Source organism: Protomyctophum parallelum, assembly GCF_964188405.1.
Source record: "Protomyctophum parallelum genome assembly, chromosome: 5".
Classification (NCBI taxonomy): Eukaryota; Metazoa; Chordata; class Actinopteri; order Myctophiformes; family Myctophidae; genus Protomyctophum; species Protomyctophum parallelum.
Window position 1 is genome coordinate 36,418,647 of NC_139702.1, and position 22,323 is coordinate 36,440,969.

At 42.6% G+C, this 22,323-nt stretch overlaps 1 protein-coding gene across 6 annotated transcripts in view; it reads left to right on the forward strand.

Annotated features, from left to right (window-relative positions):
• Positions 1-22,323, forward strand: part of LOC310859363 (adhesion G protein-coupled receptor L3-like) — a 231,822-nt gene that overhangs the window by 43,965 nt on the left and 165,534 nt on the right. For all 6 annotated transcript variants that reach the window (XM_083765860.1, XM_083765862.1, XM_083765863.1 and 3 more), the window contains exon 3: positions 11,440-11,613. In XM_083765860.1, the coding sequence (XP_083621986.1) occupies positions 11,448-11,613 (166 nt within the window). In that variant the 5' untranslated portion in view covers positions 11,440-11,447. The remainder of the gene's footprint in view (positions 1-11,439; positions 11,614-22,323) is intronic.

Genomic DNA, 22,323 nt, shown 5'->3' on the forward strand with positions numbered 1-22,323 from the left:
GGCTACACATGTGAGAGAAGAATGCATGTGTTTGTAAGTGTGGTCGTTCAACCAGGTGATTCTTTCAGCCCCCTGCTTTCAGTGGAGCTCTCTCTCTTTCTCTCTCTCTCCCTCTTTCTCTCTCTCTCACTCTCACACACTCTCTCTCTCTCCCTCCCTCTCTCTCTCTCTCTCTCTCGGCTTGGAGGCCAGGTTGATATTAAACGCACGCACGCACGCACATGCACGCGCACACACACACACACACACACACACACACACACACACACACACACACACACACACACACACACACACACACACACACACACACGCACACATACACCCACACACACGTTACCTTGTTCCATGGCGACTTCAACTTCCCCAGGAAGCCAACTGGAGGTAATTTAGCGTGGCTTGGCGGACCGTTGCCATTTTACTGAACACGATACCGGCCCCTTGAGCTCCCCGTCTACTCTGCCTGCCCTCCAACAGAGCTCACTATACCAGAGGCTGGGGGACAGGACTGATGAGATAAAACCAGATGAAGAGAAAGAGGGGAAAGGAAAAACTAAGCCTCATAGGCATGCAGTAGTCAAGGCCATAATGACCATTCCTCAGTGAACAATTAGAACGTGCAATGAATTGTGGGAAATATGTGGCGCCGTGTCCTTTCTGGGCAAAATATATACAGAGTGCTTTTTCTTCTACGTTTTGTTAACTACTTTCATTCCTATTGTATTATGTTATTATATCCCAATAGAGCAGTGCTTACCTTTTTGTTTTAGCTCAAGACCCCAAAAATAAATGTTATATTTGCCCAGGACACAAATTATTGAAAATAGCAGATCTGTAAGCTCACAACGTGTTGCTTTGCGCCGTATTGTGAGCTTGTAAATTCACTTTTCATTACTTCTTACATTTGTTTTATAATGAATGGCATTTCTTTCATTTTTCTTTCATTTCCTCATGTGAGTACTGAAAAACAAATCTTTGCATTTTGTTTTAAATCCATGAGAAAGATATTCCGAAGAACATTTTCAAAGAATTTTCAGTAATGGGATAATATGTGTTAGCGGTTGGCAGATCTTGTTGAGTTGGTCATTTTTAAAGTGCCACGCTGTAACGACGTTGAGTGGATAACAACTATTGAGCGAGAAATTCATGTTAAATAAGTGGTCAGCTTCTAGCACTTTTCAAAAGCTGACACGGTCCTAAATGTCCGTGCTTTGTACCCTTCTGTTTTAATTAGGAATAACAAGCAGGCTGGGAGGAATTACGTCATTAAATATACAGAAACACACTGAGCTTTCATTTACATTTTCAATTTCACCTCAACCTGCACTCCTGCAGTTAAATTAACACACCTGATTGTACGGTGTGCTGTAGCTACACTGAAATCCAATGTGTCTTTAATTTAAACCAACCACACACGCACATGCACTCTATGCTTATACTGTACCTTTTTTATGACAGCATTGAAAATTGCTGAAAATCCCTAAATCTAACCTCTAAATGTATAAACCTAATCCTAAACCTAACCCCAATTTGAATATTTCTTTTTGTTATTGTAATTGTAGTTACGATTATTACATAATTCAAGGTTCAAGGTCGTACTTTATCGTTACATCTTGTGTACATAAGAGTAAAACTTACTTTAGCATAGATAGCGTAACATTCAAAACAACACAAACACAGCAAGCACAGCAAACATAAATAATTGACTAATCGCAATTATTTGAGACAATCACAATTATATTTGCATAATGGTCACTTGTTTCCATGTTTTTCCAGCTATTTCAAAAATTGCTGAAATAGCAGATCGTGTCGGTGATTTCTTTGTATTTTTAAGTCATTTGTCATATCTGCCCTGTGCAATTTGTGATCACGAAAAAAAAACGAAGACTAAAAGGCAAACAGGAATATAAATGGTAACGCTCCAATGTTCAATGTAAAAAACACAATAATTATATCATTAATCACAATTATTTATGTGACAATTAATTGTCAACTTAAATTGGTAATCGTGACAGCCCTAGTCCTCACAATGTATATTTCTCAAATTCTACTATACTCGGGGGCCCTCACAGCAAGTATAGGAATATTCACGCACGCACGCACGCACGCACGCACGCACGCACGCACACACACACACACACACACACACACACACACACACACACACACACACACACACACACACACACACACACACACACACACAACACAGAGACACAAGTCCACACACTATAGCCTAAAAAAACAGCATGGACACATTTCAGACTCACTGCCTAGAGGCTGAGGGACTGGGGCATCTGGTGTCCTGGTGATAAGCTCAGTGATGTGCATGTGTGCGTGTGCGTGTGCATGTGTGTGTGTGTGTGTGTGTGTGTGTGTGTGTGTGTGTGTGTGTGTGTGTGTGTGTGTGTGTGTGTGTGTGTGTGTGTGTGTGTGTGTGTGTGTGTGTGTGTGTGTATGTGTGTGTGTGTGCGTGCGTGCGTGGGCGTCATGTACCCTGACAGAGTAGCCCGGTACGGTCAGGCCTCATTAGTGCACGAGAGAATCCTAGAATGAGGAACACTACTGTGACAGGCAGGAGTCTAGTTAGGGGACTGAATGCACATACATACACATACACGGTCATACACGCATAGGTGCACACACACGCCACGCATGCACATACATACACACACAGTCATACACACATAGGTGCACACACACGCCACGCACGCACGCACACGCTCACACACGTCACACACACACACACACACACACACACACACACAGATCCAGGCTTGGTGCATGGAGTCAGCCCAGCATCAATTAGTCCATGGATGCATGCATGCAGCGCAGCGTCTCCCCATATGTGGAAGCCCAGGCAACAGCCCTTCTTCTAATATGGACCCTGTAGGAAATGGAGATTCAGGGCAGAGCAAAATATAGAACACAATGAGACACATCTGGATGCAGGAGGCTGTCGGGGACCAGATTGTCACAGTGCTTAAATGCACTGCGGAATCATGGGTGTCGGTTAATTTAGCTCTGTGAGTGTGCAAATGTAACCAATTTGTACACATTTAGTTTATATTTTGTGAAAAGGCACGTTTTTAGTTTAGTTAAATTGTGTGGCAGTCAGGTGGCAAGATTCAAAAACCTCAGAAAAAATAGCAGATCTACAAACTCGTCGTGACTATTTTTGCTACTGTCTATCTTTATTGTTTTTTTTACAGAAGTTTTTTGGATACTTGCCACGACTAAACAAACAAGTTATTTTGTGAGTTCTAGTTACCTATAATTACCCTGTTGCAGAGCTAGAAATGAATGAACACAGAGGATTTCAACTGTGTTTGGAAAGGGAGCACATAGATTATTTAATCCATTCACTGCTTCGGTTGCTGAAAGGTAATTGCAGAAAAACAAATCCACCCCAAAAAAAGCGAATTGGAAAATAAGTTGGAGACCGAGCGAAGTGGGAGAAAAGTAATAGAGTCCTGCTTTTCCAATGGATCTGGAACCCAGAAAAACAGATCCATTACAATCAGGTGCGTCAGACGGAGCTGTGTCTTTGGGTCCGATCAATTATTAAATGCTTTGCTGCTCATTACTTGATGCTTCTTCTGTGTCTCTGCAGCGATACATTATGTGTGGCTCATAATAGAAATATTATCTTCGTTAAAAAGAGGAGAAAGGAAAGAATGGTCTAATTTGTGTATCAGTTTTACCATGGAGTTGATTTGGGGTCAGCTGCATTTTTCCGACGGTGCGTCGGTCCGACTCGACCCACACTAACCCTGTCCCTAACCCTATAACCGCCATATTGTTGGACTAATGCCCCGTCAGAATTACGAGGGCATCCGGTTTGTTTTGTACAGCCCGATACGGTTCTCAACCTAAAAACCATGCATATTACAATTTAGGCATTTAGCAGACGCTCTTAATCCAGAGCGACTTACATTTAAGCAAGAACAAAAGCATGGGAATACATCACATAAAAGCATTTATCATGAAACATGCGTAAGCTAAGAAGGTAACAGTGGAATATCTATATGATGAAACTATACATACACTATACATAATAAACTATACATATTCACTACTATGCTATACATATGCTGATGATAATGTGTACAGTAAACGCAACACATATGTTCTGCGAAATTAGCGCCATTACCACTCGCTAAATAGCGCATGGCTTCGGGCGAGTCACCATTGAGGATGCGTTGTGTGGACATTGTAGATGGAACCTAATTACATCATTAACGAGAGCATATGGAGCATTGACGGAGCCATGCTGAATTATGAAGGTAACTTGAGTGATTTGACTTTGGATTATTCCTGGATTGCTGCGGGGCGAGGCACACAGACCGTTGTTCTGTGGGGAGAGAGAGACACAGACCGTTGTTCTGTGGGGGCGAGAGGCACACAGACCGTTGTTCTGTGGGGAGAGAGAGACACAGACCGTTGTTCTGTGGGGGCGAGAGAGACACAGACCGTTGTTCTGTGGGGGCGAGAGGCACACAGACCGTTGTTCTGTGGGGAGAGAGGCACACAGACCGTTGTTCTGTGGGGAGAGAGGCACACAGACCGTTGTTCTGTGGGGAGAGAGGCACACAGACCGTTGTTCTGTGGGGAGAGAGGCACACAGACCGTTGTTCTGTGGGGAGAGAGGCACACAGACCGTTGTTCTGTGGGGAGAGGCACACAGACCGTTGTTCTGTGGGGAGAGGCACACAGACCGTTGTTCTGTGGGGAGAGGCACACAGACCGTTGTTCTGTGGGGAGAGGCACACAGACCGTTGTTCTGTGGGGTGAGGCACACAGACCGTTGTTCTGTGGGGTGAGGCACACAGACCGTTGTTCTGTGGGGTGAGGCACACAGACCGTTGTTCTGTGGGGCGAGGCACACAGACCGTTGTTCTGACCGTTGTTCTGCGGGGCGAGGCACACAGACCGTTGTTCTGTGGGGTGAGGCACACAGACCGTTGTTCTGACCGTTGTTCTGTGGGGCGAGGCACACAGACCGTTGTTCTGACCGTTGTTCTGTGGGGAGAGGCACACAGACCGTTGTTCTGACCGTTGTTCTGTGGGGTGAGGCACACAGACCGTTGTTCTGTGGGGTGAGGCACACAGACCGTTGTTCTGTGGGGCGAGGCACACAGACCGTTGTTCTGTGGGGAGAGGCACACAGACCGTTGTTCTGTGGGGAGAGGCACACAGACCGTTGTTCTGTGGGGCGAGGCACACAGACCGTTGTTCTGTGGGGAGAGGCACACAGACCGTTGTTCTGTGGGGAGAGGCACACAGACCGTTGTTCTGTGGGGAGAGGCACACAGACCGTTGTTCTGTGGGGAGAGGCACACAGACCGTTGTTCTGTGGGGAGAGGCACACAGACCGTTGTTCTGTGGGGAGAGGCACACAGACCGTTGTTCTGTGGGGCGAGGCACACAGACCGTTGTTCTGTGGGGCGAGGCACACAGACCGTTGTTCTGTGGGGAGAGGCACACAGACCGTTGTTCTGTGGGGGCGAGAGGCACACAGACCGTTGTTCTGACCGTTGTTCTGTGGGGCGAGGCACACAGACCGTTGTTCTGACCGTTGTTCTGTGGGGCGAGGCACACAGACCGTTGTTCTGCGCACACACCGCTAGCATGGCTAAGCAGATAGGGTTAATTAATTGATGAACAACACAGTCCTGGAACATATGGAATGATGGAGCGGCTTCTGAATTATGGAGCAGCCGAGCGCCGTGACTGCTGGTGTCCAGCCATGTGTCAGCCCTGTGCGCCCCCCCCCAAACCACACACACACACACACACACACACACACACACACACACACACACACGCACACACATGCTGTGTCTAGCTGTGGACAGCTGGTCAGATTGCTCATGTTCAATTGCGTTAGGGACCAATCAATCAAACTGGGGCAGCTCGTTCGGTTGTTTAAGGAGGGTTGATGGAGCGAGAGTGAGTCCATTGTGATTTAAACACTTTGGTGCCGTTAACGACGTTTTATGAGGAGCTGTTGACTGGTGTTGCCGGCCTGAACCAAATAAACGTCAGCAGGATATGAAGGATATTATGGCGTTCTTTAGTTATGTAGATCTTTTTACCTTTGAATGGTGTTTGGTGGGAAATTAACGCCTGGGCTGCCTTGACGCCGGTAGGAGTATCAGACTCAGGAAAAATCCCAAGTGTAGTTTTTCTGTCACACTGATGTTCAAAACTCAACCGAGCGCAAATGTCCACTAGTAGCCACACATAGTCACAATGAACATCCCTGAAGACCATCACTTTACCCTGATAGCTGTGAGACCGAGCCGTCACAATTAGTACATCATCGCAATCGCGGTTATTTGAGATATTCGCAATTGTTTTCCTTTTGAAAAAAATGCGGAAATAGCGGATCTTACTGTGGCGCGCTGTGAGTACTGTATTAGATTGTTACGTGCATGGCTTGTTTTGGGCAGAGTGCGTTTTTTTAATTATTACTGCAAGGTACCCGTCATTGTCCGTCATTTCTGTGTATATTTAAGTTGTTTGTCATATCGGCTCTGTGCAACATTTGTACGCAAAGCTTAAAAGGCAAACAGATTTATGTGTTCCGATGTTTAATTCAAAAAACCCAATGAACTCATTAATCTGCTTATTTATGAAGCACTGAGAAAACTTTTGCAGTCTAAGGAGTTTTACTTCTATTTTCTATACGGTGAGCGAGTCTTTTTCTGTCAAAGGTTTCCCGAAGGCTTATTTATACCAGATTTCAGATCTTGATCAAATGCAAATTAAAAAAGGCCTTTTGAATTATTCGATAGCATTTCATTTTAAACAAATAATTTCAATTTGATTAAAATGTTCTCGTAATTAAATTCTCAATAACATGATGATGACACACACGGATAAGATCTGGACTTGTCATAACGTCATAATGAAGAATGGGAGAGTGGAGATAGAATCGCCACCCATGCTTCTCCCAGCGCAGGGTGTGTGTCTTCGTTTCCCAACAGAACTTTCCGAACCGATTTTCAGTGGTGTAAAGTAACTAAGTACATTTATTCACTCAAGTACTGTACTTAAGTACAGTTTTGTCCTAACACAAGCATTAAATGCTATTGATTATGAATGGAGAATGTACATCATATGTAGACAAGCAAATTGCCTATTTTGTCCTAACACAAGGCTAAATTCGCTTGCATGCATGATGATAAGAGCGCATGCACCTCACTTCACACGGGTGGGATTCTTTACTTTACTGGAGTATTAACATTTTTCCATATCCTATTACTTAATGTACTTTTACTTCAGTAAAATTATTTAAAAACTTTAGTTACTAGTTACTTTGTAGATTACATTTTGGCCATTTGGAAAATAGCCGATCTACAAGCTCACAATGCGTTGTGATGCAACACATTGTTAGCATTGTAGATCTGCTATTTTCAAATTATTTTTATAGCCTATACTGTACATCCGAAAACTTGTGAAATGGGATATTACTAATAATGGGGAGTACTTTCTACTGTTGGTACATTAAGTACATTTTGATACCAATACTTTTGTACTTTTAATTCCTGACTTTTACTTGTAACAGTATTTCTACATTGCCATATTGATACATTTACTTGAGTAAACTGCGAGAACCTTTTTCCACCATTGCAGATTCTTCCACTGCAGAGTCGTGTGTCATCCAATGTTGCGACCAGAGGTTAACTTATTACAGTACACGTTATACATGCTTTTTTAAAACGGTTTTGCCGTTATCATGGCTGCTAAAAATACATATAGCCATACTGTACAATACATAGCCAAAGTTGTAGCAATCCATCAAATGGCTACGGTGAGGGGGGGGGGGGGTGCTGCTGTGTCATTTAAGCTTTGTTGCCTTCGCAGCATGACGTGGCTTGAGATGGTGGCTATTGTTTTAGTCTCTGCTGGGCTACAGTGGCGCTGATCAATAGGCTCTGTTACACAAGATAAATTTCCCATGGCTCTGCCTGTCTGCGCTGCTACCTCCGTCCCCAGCTGTCGCACGTTTCTCTCTCCCTTCTCTTATTTTCTCTCCCTCTCTCCTGCTCTCTTATATCTCTTACACACGCACGCACGCACGCACGCGCACACATACACACACACACACACACACACACACAGGTTTGTACTTTGGACTTTTGGGAAGTTTTAGGACAGCACTGAAAATAGCGAAAATAAATAGAAATAGCCAAACATAGCCGGAAAATTGCGGATACAAGCCAAGCTCTACAAGCTGCGACTCGTTGTGTACAGCTATTCTACTGTGCATTTGATGTAGTACCTTGTGCTTTTCTTGCTTACTAGTGTAAATCGCTCTGGATTAAGAGTGTGCTAAATGCCTAAATTGTAAATTGTAGATAGGGCTATTTGCAGTGAGTGACATCAGTGCACAACTAAAATAAGGAAAACTCCAACCCTAACCTCTAAACATAACCTTTAAATGTTTAATCCTAACCTGAATATCTTCCTAAACAAATTCTTAACCATAAAGCAACCTTTTCCTGCAGGAAAACTCCTCACAATGTCTATTTCTCAAATTCTACGATATTTGTGAGGACATTTGTGACCGAATTTGATCAAGAAACTGCCATTGGACTTTTTTCATTTTTGTTTTTATCATGTCATATGAAAGCAGGGAATCATAGCTTCAAATTGACATATTGGTTGTGCAGTTTGACCCACTAGTCCTCATAAGTACAGTAATATAAGTACACACACGCGTACATAACGCACACACACACACACACACACACACACACACACACACACACACACACACACACACACACACACACACAGGCACTCCACAATAAGTTTGCTGATTATACTTGGGCTGTGTTTCTTTCCTCTGGAGAATGTACATGGGACGTTAAGGGACAAACTAATGCTGCTGCTACCTTTGAACTAGTGTCTGGAGAAATGTTGTTTATTGCACATTGATCGGAACAATAACACGCTGCATGGGGCTTATGGTGAGCCTGAAGCATGACGGTGTACATTAATCACACCTGTGTGAAGTGAGGGGCACCCACTGTGGAAGCAGGTCCTTTTTATTTATTTACATTAAAAGTCCAGAGACTTAGTTGCCACATGACGTCACGAGTGGGTCCTGTTTCTTTTTAGTTTTTTTCTTTTCCAAACATTAAAGTCCATAGACTTGGCTGCCACATAACGTAATTTCTGAAAGCCACACGTTGGAGGGGAAAGCGCCCCTCAACAATAACATGAAAATGCCTCACTCTCATGTATAGCGAGAAAGAAGAAACGTGTATATTCTGTTTAAAATAACGCAAACAAAGAACTAAATATAGTGAGCGGAGTGAGTGGGCGAGCAAATGAGTCAAGGTTTGTGAGACAAGCGAGTCAACGAAGCTGGTCAGCTTTTCAATCAATTTGCAACAAAAAAAAAAGAAAAGAAAAAGATCATGTACATAAACCAATCTATCACCTCCATTAATCTCCGAGACCTCCATCCAATTAATTGTTTATCATTGATAGAGCATGAAATGAACAATTAGATTGGAACATCAATACATTTCACACTGTGATAGTAATGTGAAATTCCAAATGACCCGCATATAACCAGCGAGGATCATTATGCTAACAACAGTAGACATATAGACACAATTTTCTTCTATGAGGTTAACAGATTCTATTCTAATTTGTTGCATATTAAAAGGAAATCAATGACATATATGAAATGTATTTTTGCAATTGCAAGCTTAGATTAGGGTTTTGTTTGATTAGGGTGATGTTTCTGTATTTTACTGAAGTATCATTATCTGATGAATCAGAAATAATCCCTACAGAACTACAAGTCTAAAAAAATATATATATGTATATCCTTTATTTCGATAAATCAATGTATATTGACAGGAAATCAGACACAGCAAAGTTACACCGGGTTTGCAAATCGAACCAAATCCCTGTCAGGCTGCATCAATGCCCTGTACTGCAATGACATTTTCGGTAATTTTATGTTGAAGGGTCTGTTTCTGAACCAATCAGAATGCCTCATCCCTTCAGGCTATAGGATGTTTTAATCTCAAGCAATCACTGCAGCCGTGTCCAGCAAGGTTAGGGTTTGTTTACCAAGGAGAGAGAGAGAGCCGGCAGCTAAGCATGTTTACTACTACGTGGCTTATTTATAACCTAGAATGTTTTCAGATACATCTTTTATTGTGCTGATTATGTTTAAAATGAGTATAATAAACCATCTGGATGTCACCTTGAATGAGATTAAAACAGAGTAGTTCTGTAATTAAAAACAGCTGTGTTTGAAGAACGTGCAGCTTTGGAAATCAAACAGGTGAACCAAATCAAGATTCATTTATATTCATGAAAGTCTATCTATGACATCACGCAGCACGTTTTTGTTCACGGGAAGTAACTGAAATTGCCTTTTTAGGGTCTTTTGATATTAAAATACGCAAAAGTGGATTTCTTCCCATTGTTTTGGCATCTATTGTGAATGCCCAATGGATATGCTTTAAAAGTGTGAAAGCGTACTTTTCATTTCACTAGGCCTTTAACCACTCAGTCACACGCACCCCTAGACAAGAATCCTCTAACCACCCAGTCACACGCACCCCTAGAGGAAGGAACAGTTTGAGATCCACTGCGTTGGACATCTGTGACCCCAGTGTGTGTGTGTGTGTGTGTGTGTGTGTGTGTGTGTGTTTCCCAGTGGTGAAAAGTAATTAAGTACTTACTCGGGGAAGGCGGTGGCTCAGGGGAAGAGTGGCCGGATGGTAACCGTAAGGTTGCCTGGTCGAACCCGGGTTCCCCCAGAGTTAGTGTCGAAGTGTCCTTGACACTGAACCCCTAATTTCTCCTGATGTGCTTGTTGGTTCCTTCCTTGCGTGTATGGATGTATGTGTGAATGGGTGAATGTAATGACATTTTCCATTTACTCAAGTACTGTACTTAAGTACAATTTTGAGGTATTTGAGGTACTTGAGTATTTCCAATTTCCAGTATTTTTACTTACTTACTTACTACTCCACCTACATCTCAGAGGCAAATATTGTAGCCTACTTTTACTCCACCTCATTTATTTGAAAACTTTAGATACTATAGTTACTTTGTAGATTTAGAATATTATGACAAAACATACATTAACCTTAACCATACATTAAAAATAGCCGATCTGCAAGCTCACAATGCGTCGCGATGCAACACATTGTGAGCTTGTAGATCAGCTGTTTTCAAAAGATTCATATACATTTGAAAACTTTAAATGGCACATTCGGCATAATGAGTACCTTTAGGACTTTAAGTACATTTTGATGCCAACACTTTTGTACTTTTACTCATGCACATTTTGAATTCTGTAACGGTAGCATTTCTTAATTGCAGTATTGACACTTTTTCTTCTGAAGTACTAACCTTGAGTACCTTTCCCCCACCACTGCCTGTTTTTCCCTGCAGGCCTGTATATGCTGTCACCACCACTAACCCGCCAGAAGAGGAGCATCAGCGCCCCGCCATTCCGCCTGGCCCCAGCAGGACGTACCGCCGCGCTTACTTCCAGGTCACCCTTGGAGGTCATGTGGACTGCACGCCTGCTCTTCCTCTGTACCTTGTGTGCCCCCATCGCCATAGGTAAGACACAGCACACCATACTAAGATGTAGCCTCCGTTCCCAGGCTTTTATTTTCGTTCGCATCCGGCTCAAAAAGTAAAGCCTGGTCTAGGAGTGGGAGTGAACTACAGTGACAGAGGGGCGTCGCCCCAAATTGGGTGACATCAGTTTTCTCTCCTGTTTTCTACTGGGCAGGGGAGGGGCGGAGGGGGATGGGCGCTCAGATGGGTGAACAAATATTATCCAGCGCAAGCTCCATGCGCTACCCGCCCCTATAGACCAGAAAGCACGGTTGCTCGGCCAGGCTACTAAGATACTATTACTAACACCTAATCCCACCACCATAGGCAACAGTCTGGCAATGCGAGACTACTAAGATACTAACCCTAACTTCCTCTCTCCCTCACACTGCATAACAGTGGTTCCCAAACCTTTTAGCTCAAGACCCAAAAGATAAATTTGACATTTGACCCGGGACCCAAACTAGTGAAAATAGCAGATCTACAAACTCACAACACGTCGCTTCGAGCCACGCTGTAAGCTTGTGAATCGGCTTTTACATTTGTTTTCTAATTTATGTAATTTCTTGGATATTTTATATAAATTAGTGGAGAAAAAAATCTTTGAAATCATTTTATAATTCATGAAAAATGTGTTTGAGAATGTTTCTTGGGAAACTTTGACAGAAAAATACTCGCTCATCGTATATGAAATAGAAGTAAAACTCCTTAGACTGAGACTTAAGAAAATATTTTTTTATTTTATTTTATCAAGCTCATAAAGTGCTCGGTGCTCAAAGTGTAATTAAAAAGCAAACGTTTGCTTTTTAATTACACTTTGAGCACAGAGCACTTCATTCATCATTTTTCAGTCAAAGTTTCCCTTATGTTTTTGAGACCACCGCTACCGTACAGTCAAGTTTGGAAAAAAAGGACGAAGAAAGGCGCAACAGTTTTCTCAGTGCTTCTGAGAATGTTTCTTGAAAATGTTTTTGAAAAGATAATTAAAAACAAAATACAGTCAGTGGTGGGAAAAGTATACTCAGAATTGCTGCTAAAAGTAGAAATTCCACTTGAAATGCTCTGTTAAAGTTCAAAATGTTACGTGAGCAAAAAGTACCATGGTATTGGCATCGTATTGGCGACGCATCACGACATATTGTGATCTTGTAGCTTTGCTGTTTTTTTAATCAAGAATATATTGAAAGCATTTTTAAATACATCCAAACACCACCTTCAATAAATATTTTTGTTAAATCAGACATTGTACAAATGTAACCAAATGGGCACTTTTATACATTCTCAGGGGTAAAAACTCTGTTTTACAGTGTGTACAGTATGCAAAAAGTTACACAATTTACTTGACATATGCTTCTGCTTGCTGCTACGCACATGTGGGCAGTCCATTCTCTACCTTGTGCGTGTGCGCGTACACACACACACACACACACACACACACACACACACACACACACACACATGCGCGCGCGCCTACAAGACGAGAAGTGCAGATGCCATCCCAGTGGGTTGTCGGTGAGTTTCCTCTGCTCTCCTGCTGTGGTGGGGAAGTAACTAAGTACTTTTACTCAGGTACTGTATTGAAGTATAATTTTAAGGCATTTGTACTTTACTTAAGTATTCCCAATTTCTAATACTTTTACTTCTACTGCAACTGGCAGATCTACGCGACACATTGTGAGCTTGTAGATCTGCTATTTTCAAAAGATTGTTCTACATTTGAAAACTTTAAATGGGACATTCTGCATATAATGAATACTTTTTACTTTTGGTACTTTAAAGATGGAGTGCCACAATTTTTGTATTTTTCCAGTTTTTCATGTGTCTATGAGGTGACAGTACTTCATTAGACACCCTGGAGTTGTTTTTATGTGCAATGGTGTATTGACTTTGTATTTAGGGTTTCTTCCTGGAGGCTAAACCCTTGATAGTCAAACAGGCCAATGAAGTAAACAGTAATATAGTGACACCACACTATCAGCCCCTCCCCTAACCCCTCCCCCTTTATCATACAACTACAGCTGTGGGTGCGGCTTCAGTTCAGGTGGATCACCACCCATCACCACCCACCAGGCAAACCAGGCATACTTAATGAAGTGGTGGGCGTGTCCACATAAAAGCATGATTTTAACAAATACTGTACACTTTTTGGAAAAAGTTCTTCCCCCTTATATTGTAATAATACCTGATGATCATGTTTTAGGGTGGAAAAAAATGGTGGCACTCCATCTTTAAGTACATTTTGATGCCACTTCTACTTGTAACAAAGTAGTTCTATTTTGCAGTATTGATACTTTTACTTAAGTAAAGAAATTGAGTACTTTCCCCACCACTGCTCTTGTGTGACGGTGGGCTTTGAAGACCCCTGCAGAGAGCACTGGCCCACTTGGACTTAATCCTATTAATGGCTGCTGTCAATCACACCGTATACCAGGAAGAAATACGCCACATGTGCACCCACGCACAGACTCGGCACATGCACACACAATAAACGCACGCGTGCGTGCACACACACAGAGTACACAGAGTACACACAGGCACACAGACGTCAAGGGTTTTGCATTAAGTCAGAGTTTCAGTCAGAGATTTTTGCATCCATGTCTAAATAATAATTATGTCAACATATTGCTGTAGCTGTCGTGCAGAAACCTCCATATTATAAGTCTTTTTAATTTATTCGTAAATTAATGCCCTACTTGATCACACAAAATGATCTAAAGTAGCGTGGAGCGAGGCATTTTGAGCTTGTAGATCGGCTGTTTTTGTTATTTTTGTACGGTTGTACGACCGTACAGCCTGTATAAATAAGATAAGCTAGGAGAGACCCTACGAGTGTGCTGTTTGTGGAACAAGCTTCTAAATGTTCTTTCCTGCCTTGATCTCCTGACCCCCCCCCCCCCCCCCCCCTCTCTCTCTTCTTTCCTTTATTTGTTTTCTTTGGAAAATAACACGATGGGAACTATGCACAAAAACACATTTTTTGCTTGTAATATGAGGTTGCCATATGGATGGCAAAAGTAAGTTACTATGTAGTCTACTTAATTTCCATAATAAATAGTGGATCGACACGGTGCAGTGAACCCAAAACTGCTGTTTTATGAGTTTGACCTTTTGCCTATAGGCAGTATATTAATAGATATGTCAGGTTGGTGTACTGTAAATGTGTGGTAAAGAACACACATACCGTAACTATAACATGTCTAATATATCTCATAATGTAGATGGACAGGCATGGACTGAAAAGATGCACTCAGCGTTGATCTGAAATCAGATGAATCTGCAAAGAAAACGTTTATGCATAAAATAACCTCAAATGACTCCCCTGGGGTTGTCACAGTACAGTATGAGTGAATGGAGAGCACTGTTAGAGAGTAGTTCACCCAGAAAATGACTTATTTTCAATCAATTATAGGGCTGTCAGGTTTACAAATTTAAGTTGACGATGAATTGTCACAGAAATGATTGCGATTAACGATTTAATTGTGTTTTTTTGCATTGAACATTGAAGCGTTACAATTTGTATTTATGTTTGCCTTTTACGATTCATGATCACAAATTGCATAGAGCAGATGTGACAAATGAAAGTGAAATTCAAAATGCAGTTTTAGAGCATATCCGTGGTCATTATATGGGCATATAACAATAAATGCCAATACAATAGGACATTTTAAATGTATTTTTATATCAAAGGTCCATAAATATCCAATTTGAATTACTTCCTTTGAACGAAAATGTGACGTGTCGAGGCCCGTATGTATAAAAATTTATCTTGATTTCATTCACCTGTTTGATTCCCATAAACTGCATGTTCCTCTAAACACAGCTGATTTTGATTACAGAACTACTCCCATTTTTTAAGCCACGTATGTAGCTGAATGCTTTTTGCTGCCCGTCTGTCTCTAACTTGTAAACAAACAAACAAACAAAATATTTTCCCTCCTGTGGGAGATCGCAGTGTTTGAATCAGGGGGTCAGTCAGACAGATATTTTGTGAAGCCACAAGGAAATCGGGATTTCCTGAAAGTTCATATAATGGCCTGTTGTGGCGCTGTCATTGGGCCCAAAAAAACCCATAGCCCCATAGAAGTCCATGTATTTGGGCCCAACTTCACCTAGACTGTATTACCTTAATAAACATGGTCATGAATACTTTTTGCTTCCAGTCACTAGTTTAAAGTCTCATTTCTAATGTCATAATATTCTTTTTGGAAAATTATGGTCCCATTTATAAAAAAAAATGACCATAAAACCGCGCATGTTCTGAGGGGCGTGGCTACCGTTACAGTCTATGAACGGGATCCCCCACCCACTCGAGTCAAAATAAAAACCAACGAAGAAGAAGGGGGGAAGTCCCGCCTCGTTGTCTGGGCCAGCCAATGGGCCAGCGGGGCCCAAACGGATCTAGAAAGATGGCGACTTACAATTCAAGGACTGACAGGCTTCATTTTACGTTCATGTTAGACCCGGGGAACGCTTTGTCCATATTTTTTACAGTCTATGGTTTGAATTCGAGGAACAAGTAAAAGTTACAAAATTGTTGTTGCTTTTTAAGTTAAAACTGCATGCAGTTTGGGACTGCATCCGCAACATGCAGTCCCATGTGTCGTCTCTGATGCTAATACTCAAGCTCAACTCAACCATTCAGATTCTTTCACCCTGGTGATCACTTTGGCAGTTCAAGTGAGAGATTACCTTTTATTTAAATCTCTCTCTCTCTCTTTCCCTCTGTTGCTCTGGCGTTCCATCTATCTGTCTTCCTTCCCCCTCTCTTTTGTTCCTCTGGCCAAATGTAAAAATCAATATCTTTTTGTTTCGGCCCCCGAGAGGCAATGAGAGAGTGTCTGACCGAGATTGTCTGTACTGTCTGCATGTGCCAAGATTCTGTCACCGCTAACACAACTAATGACAGCCACATTAACATGTGCTTGTGCCTGCATGCACTTTAGTATGTGTGCATAATATTTACTGAGTGGATTGGCGTGTAAGTGCTTGTGCTTGTGTGTGTGCGTGTGTGTGTGTATGTGTGTGTGTGTGTGTGTGTGTGTGTGTGTGTGTGTGTGTGTGCTCCAGAAGAGGCACTTAACTGAATGCACGAGCATGTATACTGTGCATGCACGCACGCACAGAGGAAGAGGTAAAATATGAGAGAAATATGAAGTGGATCACTTTAAACGCAGTGGTTTTATAGGCCCGGGCACTGCACCGAGGTCTCTATATGTGTCTTCTATCTAGAGTAAATGGACGAATCAAGACGACGCGCTGAGAAATGGCAGTGCGTGTGTGGACTTAATTCAACTCGGGGAGTTTCTACAAATTCGGTCCGGCTACACCCGTAACACTGTCCTGAGTTACAAAATGGATTAACACTGAGGACTTTACTGTCTGCACGGAGACGGACCATTTACTGTTGCTAATGAAGTCTGTGTGGCACTCGGTACTGAGGCATGCAGAAAGCCTGCCTTTGCCTCGGTGGAAGTGTGCATGTGTGTGTGCGTGTGCGTGTGCGCGCGCGCGTGTGTGTGTGTGTGTGTGTGTGCGTGTGTGTGTGTGTGTGTGTGTGTGTGTGTGTGCGTGCGTGCGTGTGTGTGTGTGTGCGTGCGTGCGTGTGTGTGTGACTGTGTGTGTGCGCGTGTGCATCCACATGCATGTGTGTGTCCATGTCATAATGGTCCCTTTATGCCCATGGCTGTGTTGTAACACGACACTGAGACATGTGAGCCGTAGCTCCGTCTAGACGGCATGCTTCATGATACCCCGTTATTGATCACCGCCGCGCGCTTCGATTAACCCTCTCTCTCTCTCTCTCTCTCTCTATCTCTCTCTCTCTCTCTCTCTCTCTCTCTCTCTCGCCACCACAAACTCGCCCGCACCGCTCGTAAAAAGCCGGACATAATGATGACCATGAGAGGGAACTGTAAACTAGCGCTTAGTGTTAACGCGGGTGCTGAAAACAGTGTTAAGCACTGTACTTAAGTACAATTTTGAGGTATTTGTACTTTACTCGAGTAATTCCAATTCCCAATAATTTTACTTCTACATCTCACTACATTTATTTGACAGTTACAAACTTTATTTTGCAAAATTGGACTAGTCATTCATTTTGTGCTTGTTTACATTGCCAAAGCAAAAAGTGGAACAATACAATCAAAACAAAATGTATGTTCAATTGAAAGTTAGAATATCCAATAAATCAATTTCTATGTACCGAAGTTAGATAGTTCAGGGATACACACGATGATTACTATTCTTTACGGTGGTTATGTTCCATTTCATCTCCTATCACAGCAGCTCACCAACTTTCGCACGCACACACACACACACACACACACACACACACACACACACACACACACGCACACGCGCGCACACACACGCACACACATCTACCACCCACCACCATATCTTCACGTATTTGCGCTTCCTACAGCCAGTGGTGATGTGTGTGTGTGTGTGTGTGTGTGTGTGTGTGTGTGTGTGTGTGTGTGTGTGTGTGTGTGTGTGTGTGTGTGTGTGTGCGTGCGATCATTAGAGAGGACATTTGTAGTAAATGCCAGTTATATGTCAGTCTTATCTGCGAGCTGACGGCTGCCTTTATGAGCGCTGGGCCCTCGAGCGGCAGAGCTACACAGCTGCTGCTGTCAGGCACAAACCTTATATCGCCCTATTTCAACCATGTTCCGTTCATGTTTTTTGGATTTTTTTTTCTTCATAAATTAACGCCCTACTTCAGTTGTTTTCAACCAGTGGACTGACTGACTGACTGACTGACTGACTGACTGACTGACTGACTGACTGACTGACTGACTGACTGACTGACTGGCTGGCTGGCTGACTGGCTGACTGGCTGCTGGCCGACCGACCGACCGACCAGGAAATTAACTGACTGCCAACAAATGGTAATTACAGTTGTGCAGTCAGCGGTTCTCTATTAGTCAGGACGGAGGGTAATAGCTGGACAGTTTCGACATGCACTTAATGCTCATTCAAAGTCGGTGGTAATTTTGTCAGAAGCTGGAAATTACATAATTACATAAATACTGGTAGCTCTGTGACATTACTGTGTTTGTTGATTTGTGGAAAATGATGCAGTGTCCTCCAATAGCACTGAAGCATATTCTTGAGCACAACAATTAACATAACATACAGGTACATAAACAAATACATTTCCGGTGCCGACATTATTATTTTGTTCGTCGGTGTCCAACAGAAAATATAAAAAAGAATATACCAGTGAAAGATTGTTTAAAGTTATTGTACATTGTACTGTATATCCCACAAAAATAGCTACATATACTGTCTGTACATTGAAGTGTGAAACATACAGTATCTTCTTAACCCCCCCCCCCCCCCCCCCCAGGAGAATTACAAATAAAATCTGACACGTAAATCCACCCCCCCCTGGCCCACATCCCAGGGCCTATACAAACTAATTTAACCGTTAAATGCCATTAAATCAAAATGTGCATCTCGCCACAGTATGCACCGATGAGCCACGGAGCCCTTCCTACTGCGAATAATTCATACCATTGAAACCCTGCTGTTGTCTATAAAGTATTAAAGCATCAGCGGCCGGCGCCAATGCATCATGCGCTTCTTCTATTCGCAAAGTGTTTCTCTCTTGGAACGGTGCATTTTGGTTGTTTATGGTTGAGTAATAATACGGAGCGAGAAAGTGCAATAGTGAGAGAACGTTTGTAAAACGTTTGTTTTGTTTAGTATAAAGCAACTTTCAGAGTGCCTAGAAAAGCTCTACATGAATTGCATGTTATTGCATGTATTATTATTATTATTATGAAATAATTTTAAAGTTAAATTAATGAACACATGTAGGGCCCAGGCCGTAGCGTAACGGTCTGGGCACCGGACTGGTAATCCAGTCGCAGTGTGCCGCGGGTTCGACTCCCGGACCCGACACGGCCTTTACTGCATGTCATCCCCCCATCTCTCTCCCGTTTCCTGTCAGCCTACTGTCTGTCCCTTCAAAAATCAATAAAAGGCGTAAGCCGCAAAAAAATATCTTTAAAAAAAAATAATTAATGAACACTCCAGATTTTAGAGAGTACAGTATGTGGAACATTGTACAGGCATGACTTAAAGTGTACTGTACGATCTATAAGTATACAGGCCATGTGATTGGAATCCTACAGTTATATATTATACGATCTATAAGTATACAGGCCATGTGATTGGAATCCTACAGTTATATCGTACTGTACGATCTATAAGTATAGGCCATGTGATTGGAATCCTACAGTTATATCTGACACTCTCTCCCGTAATGAAGCATGCACGCACGCACGCACGCACACACGCACGGCACGGCACGCACGCACGCACGCACGCACGCACGCACGCACGCACACACATGAACCTGTACCTGTACCTGTACCGGTACGTGTCCTTTCAACAGTGAATCTAACGTCCTCTCGCAAAGCAAGGCGAGGCACTTTCCCTCCTTCCTTCACTCCCCCTGTCACCGTATCCATGGCAACGCTGTCCTTCCTCTCCCTTTTCTGTGCCGCGCTCTCATTGGCCGGCCGAGCGTCATCGGTACACGGATGCAGCGACGAATGTGAATGAGCTCAATGACACTCCGCCCGAGCACGGCTTAATACTGCCCTTCACCACGCCACGCACGCACGCGCACCACTCGCACACACACACACACACACACACAGCTGTGCACAGAGTAATGCATATACAAATGTATACGATAATATGTGGTGGAAACGTATGTACAGCCACTCCTTTATTATTATTATTATTATTATTGTTTATTTTTTAAGATTTTAAAATAGTGAAAATAGGCTCACATCACCCTGCCCTTGATGTTGTAGTTCTGCTACTGTCACTATACTACAACTCTGTTGTATGAAGTATAGTAATAATAATAATAATAATAATAATAATTATTATTATTAATGTAACAATAATAATAATAATAATAACTAGAAAAAGTGCCCTTCTGGGCACAGGTCTCCACCAGGATAGGAATGTAGGACATTGCAGCTTGCCTTCATCTGGTGGTTGGATAAAAGGGCAACAAAAGTAAATTATCCACAGATCCGTGCAGTTAGAGGTAAAAACACTTTTCGGCCAGTTATAGCGCCACCTTGAGGCTGAGTTGAAATTGTTCATGTGGCATTTCGTCCTCGGCCTAGTGGGAATGTGCGTGCACAATTTCACGGAAATCATGCGATGTGTTCATGATTTGCAGCATTTTGTTTGAAACTGAGCACTCCTGTGAACTTTGGAAGCCAATCTTAACCAATCAGGATGGAGTCTGAGAAATCTGAAAGACCGGTTTCGTTGAATGGCTCTAGAGAGACTGTTTACCAATTTGCGCGATGTTTGGACAAAATCTGTAGGTGTACTGTGCAAAAACTTGTTTTGCACAAAGCGGCCTCCTGGTGGCGCTATAACAGGCCGTTCTGGAAAGTTTGGGGCAGAGGTTCATCGTTGGAATCCAGGGAGTGTGTGTGCAAAATTTGGCATCGACCGGGTTAACGGTGGCCGAGATTAGCTGCTCACGGACACACACACGGACGGACACACGGACGGACGGAGTGCAAAACATACTCTCCCCCCATGCCTTCGGCCTGGTGGAGACAATAATATACTTTATTTATATAGCACCCTTCATACAAGTAGGGCAGTGGACGGTTTTCAACCCTTTTCGTATTGAGGTACATTATTTATTCTGCATTTGAGCCACTGAGAGATGCTGTTACAGGCAAACATATATCAAAATAAATGTAATAGTAATTTAAGTAATGCAGATGTTTAACAACAAATTATGCACCGAGACTGACATTTTGGGGTTGAGAACACAGCGTGGGCAATACCTTTGGCTGGCTGGCAGTGCACATTTGAAATGCAATTAAGTAGGCTACATTTTCATTTTTCAAAACAACAGCCATTGGCCAAATTGGTGCTGTACAAAAATTACACAAATAGACAAGGGATATAACATTGACACAGAGAACAAAACACAACAAACAGAACAGTTCTCAACACTAGTGCTGCAGTCTGCAGTGGTTCTCTGTTTCTTCTGGATCGGGCCAACTTTAACAGCCCACCCATCTGACCATTTTTTTTTACCACAGTTTTACAGAAAGTTTTACAGAAAAATGACAATGACATTTATTTTTATATAGGCTACATTATTTCATAGGCTATTAATGTTATATTAAAAAATGTAATCTTTGTGTTTGGCAAATTATTTTGGGGGGCCACTTGCAATTGACCCTTTGTCAAGTCCTGCCCGTGGTTGTGCCCCTCTTCGCACCCATTGGTTGCTGTTTCTTGTTTGGACAAAAATCCTTTCACTCCATCCACTACCATTGAAAAAACGTGTTTTTCCCGTTGCTTCATATTGATATTCTGTTTATTAAATTCCTATTTTAAACTTAAACTTGGTGTCAGTAAAACGGAACATATCAGGTGCAACATAGTGACTGGGTGTAGCCTGGCTAATAAGCCGTTGGCAATATCTTTTTTGCCTGCGGCGGATTATGAGTCTGGCTTATTACGCGACAGTGTGATATGAGTCTGGCTTATTACCCAGGCTAGACTGGCTGAGTTTTTTTCTTTTCCCTCCACAAATAATGTTTTAGCAAATTCAACATAAACAACCTTAAGGGCGGCGGAACCAGGGAGGAGGAACAAGGGCAGAAAGAGCCTGCTGGTTCAGAAGGCTGACAATGGGTCAAA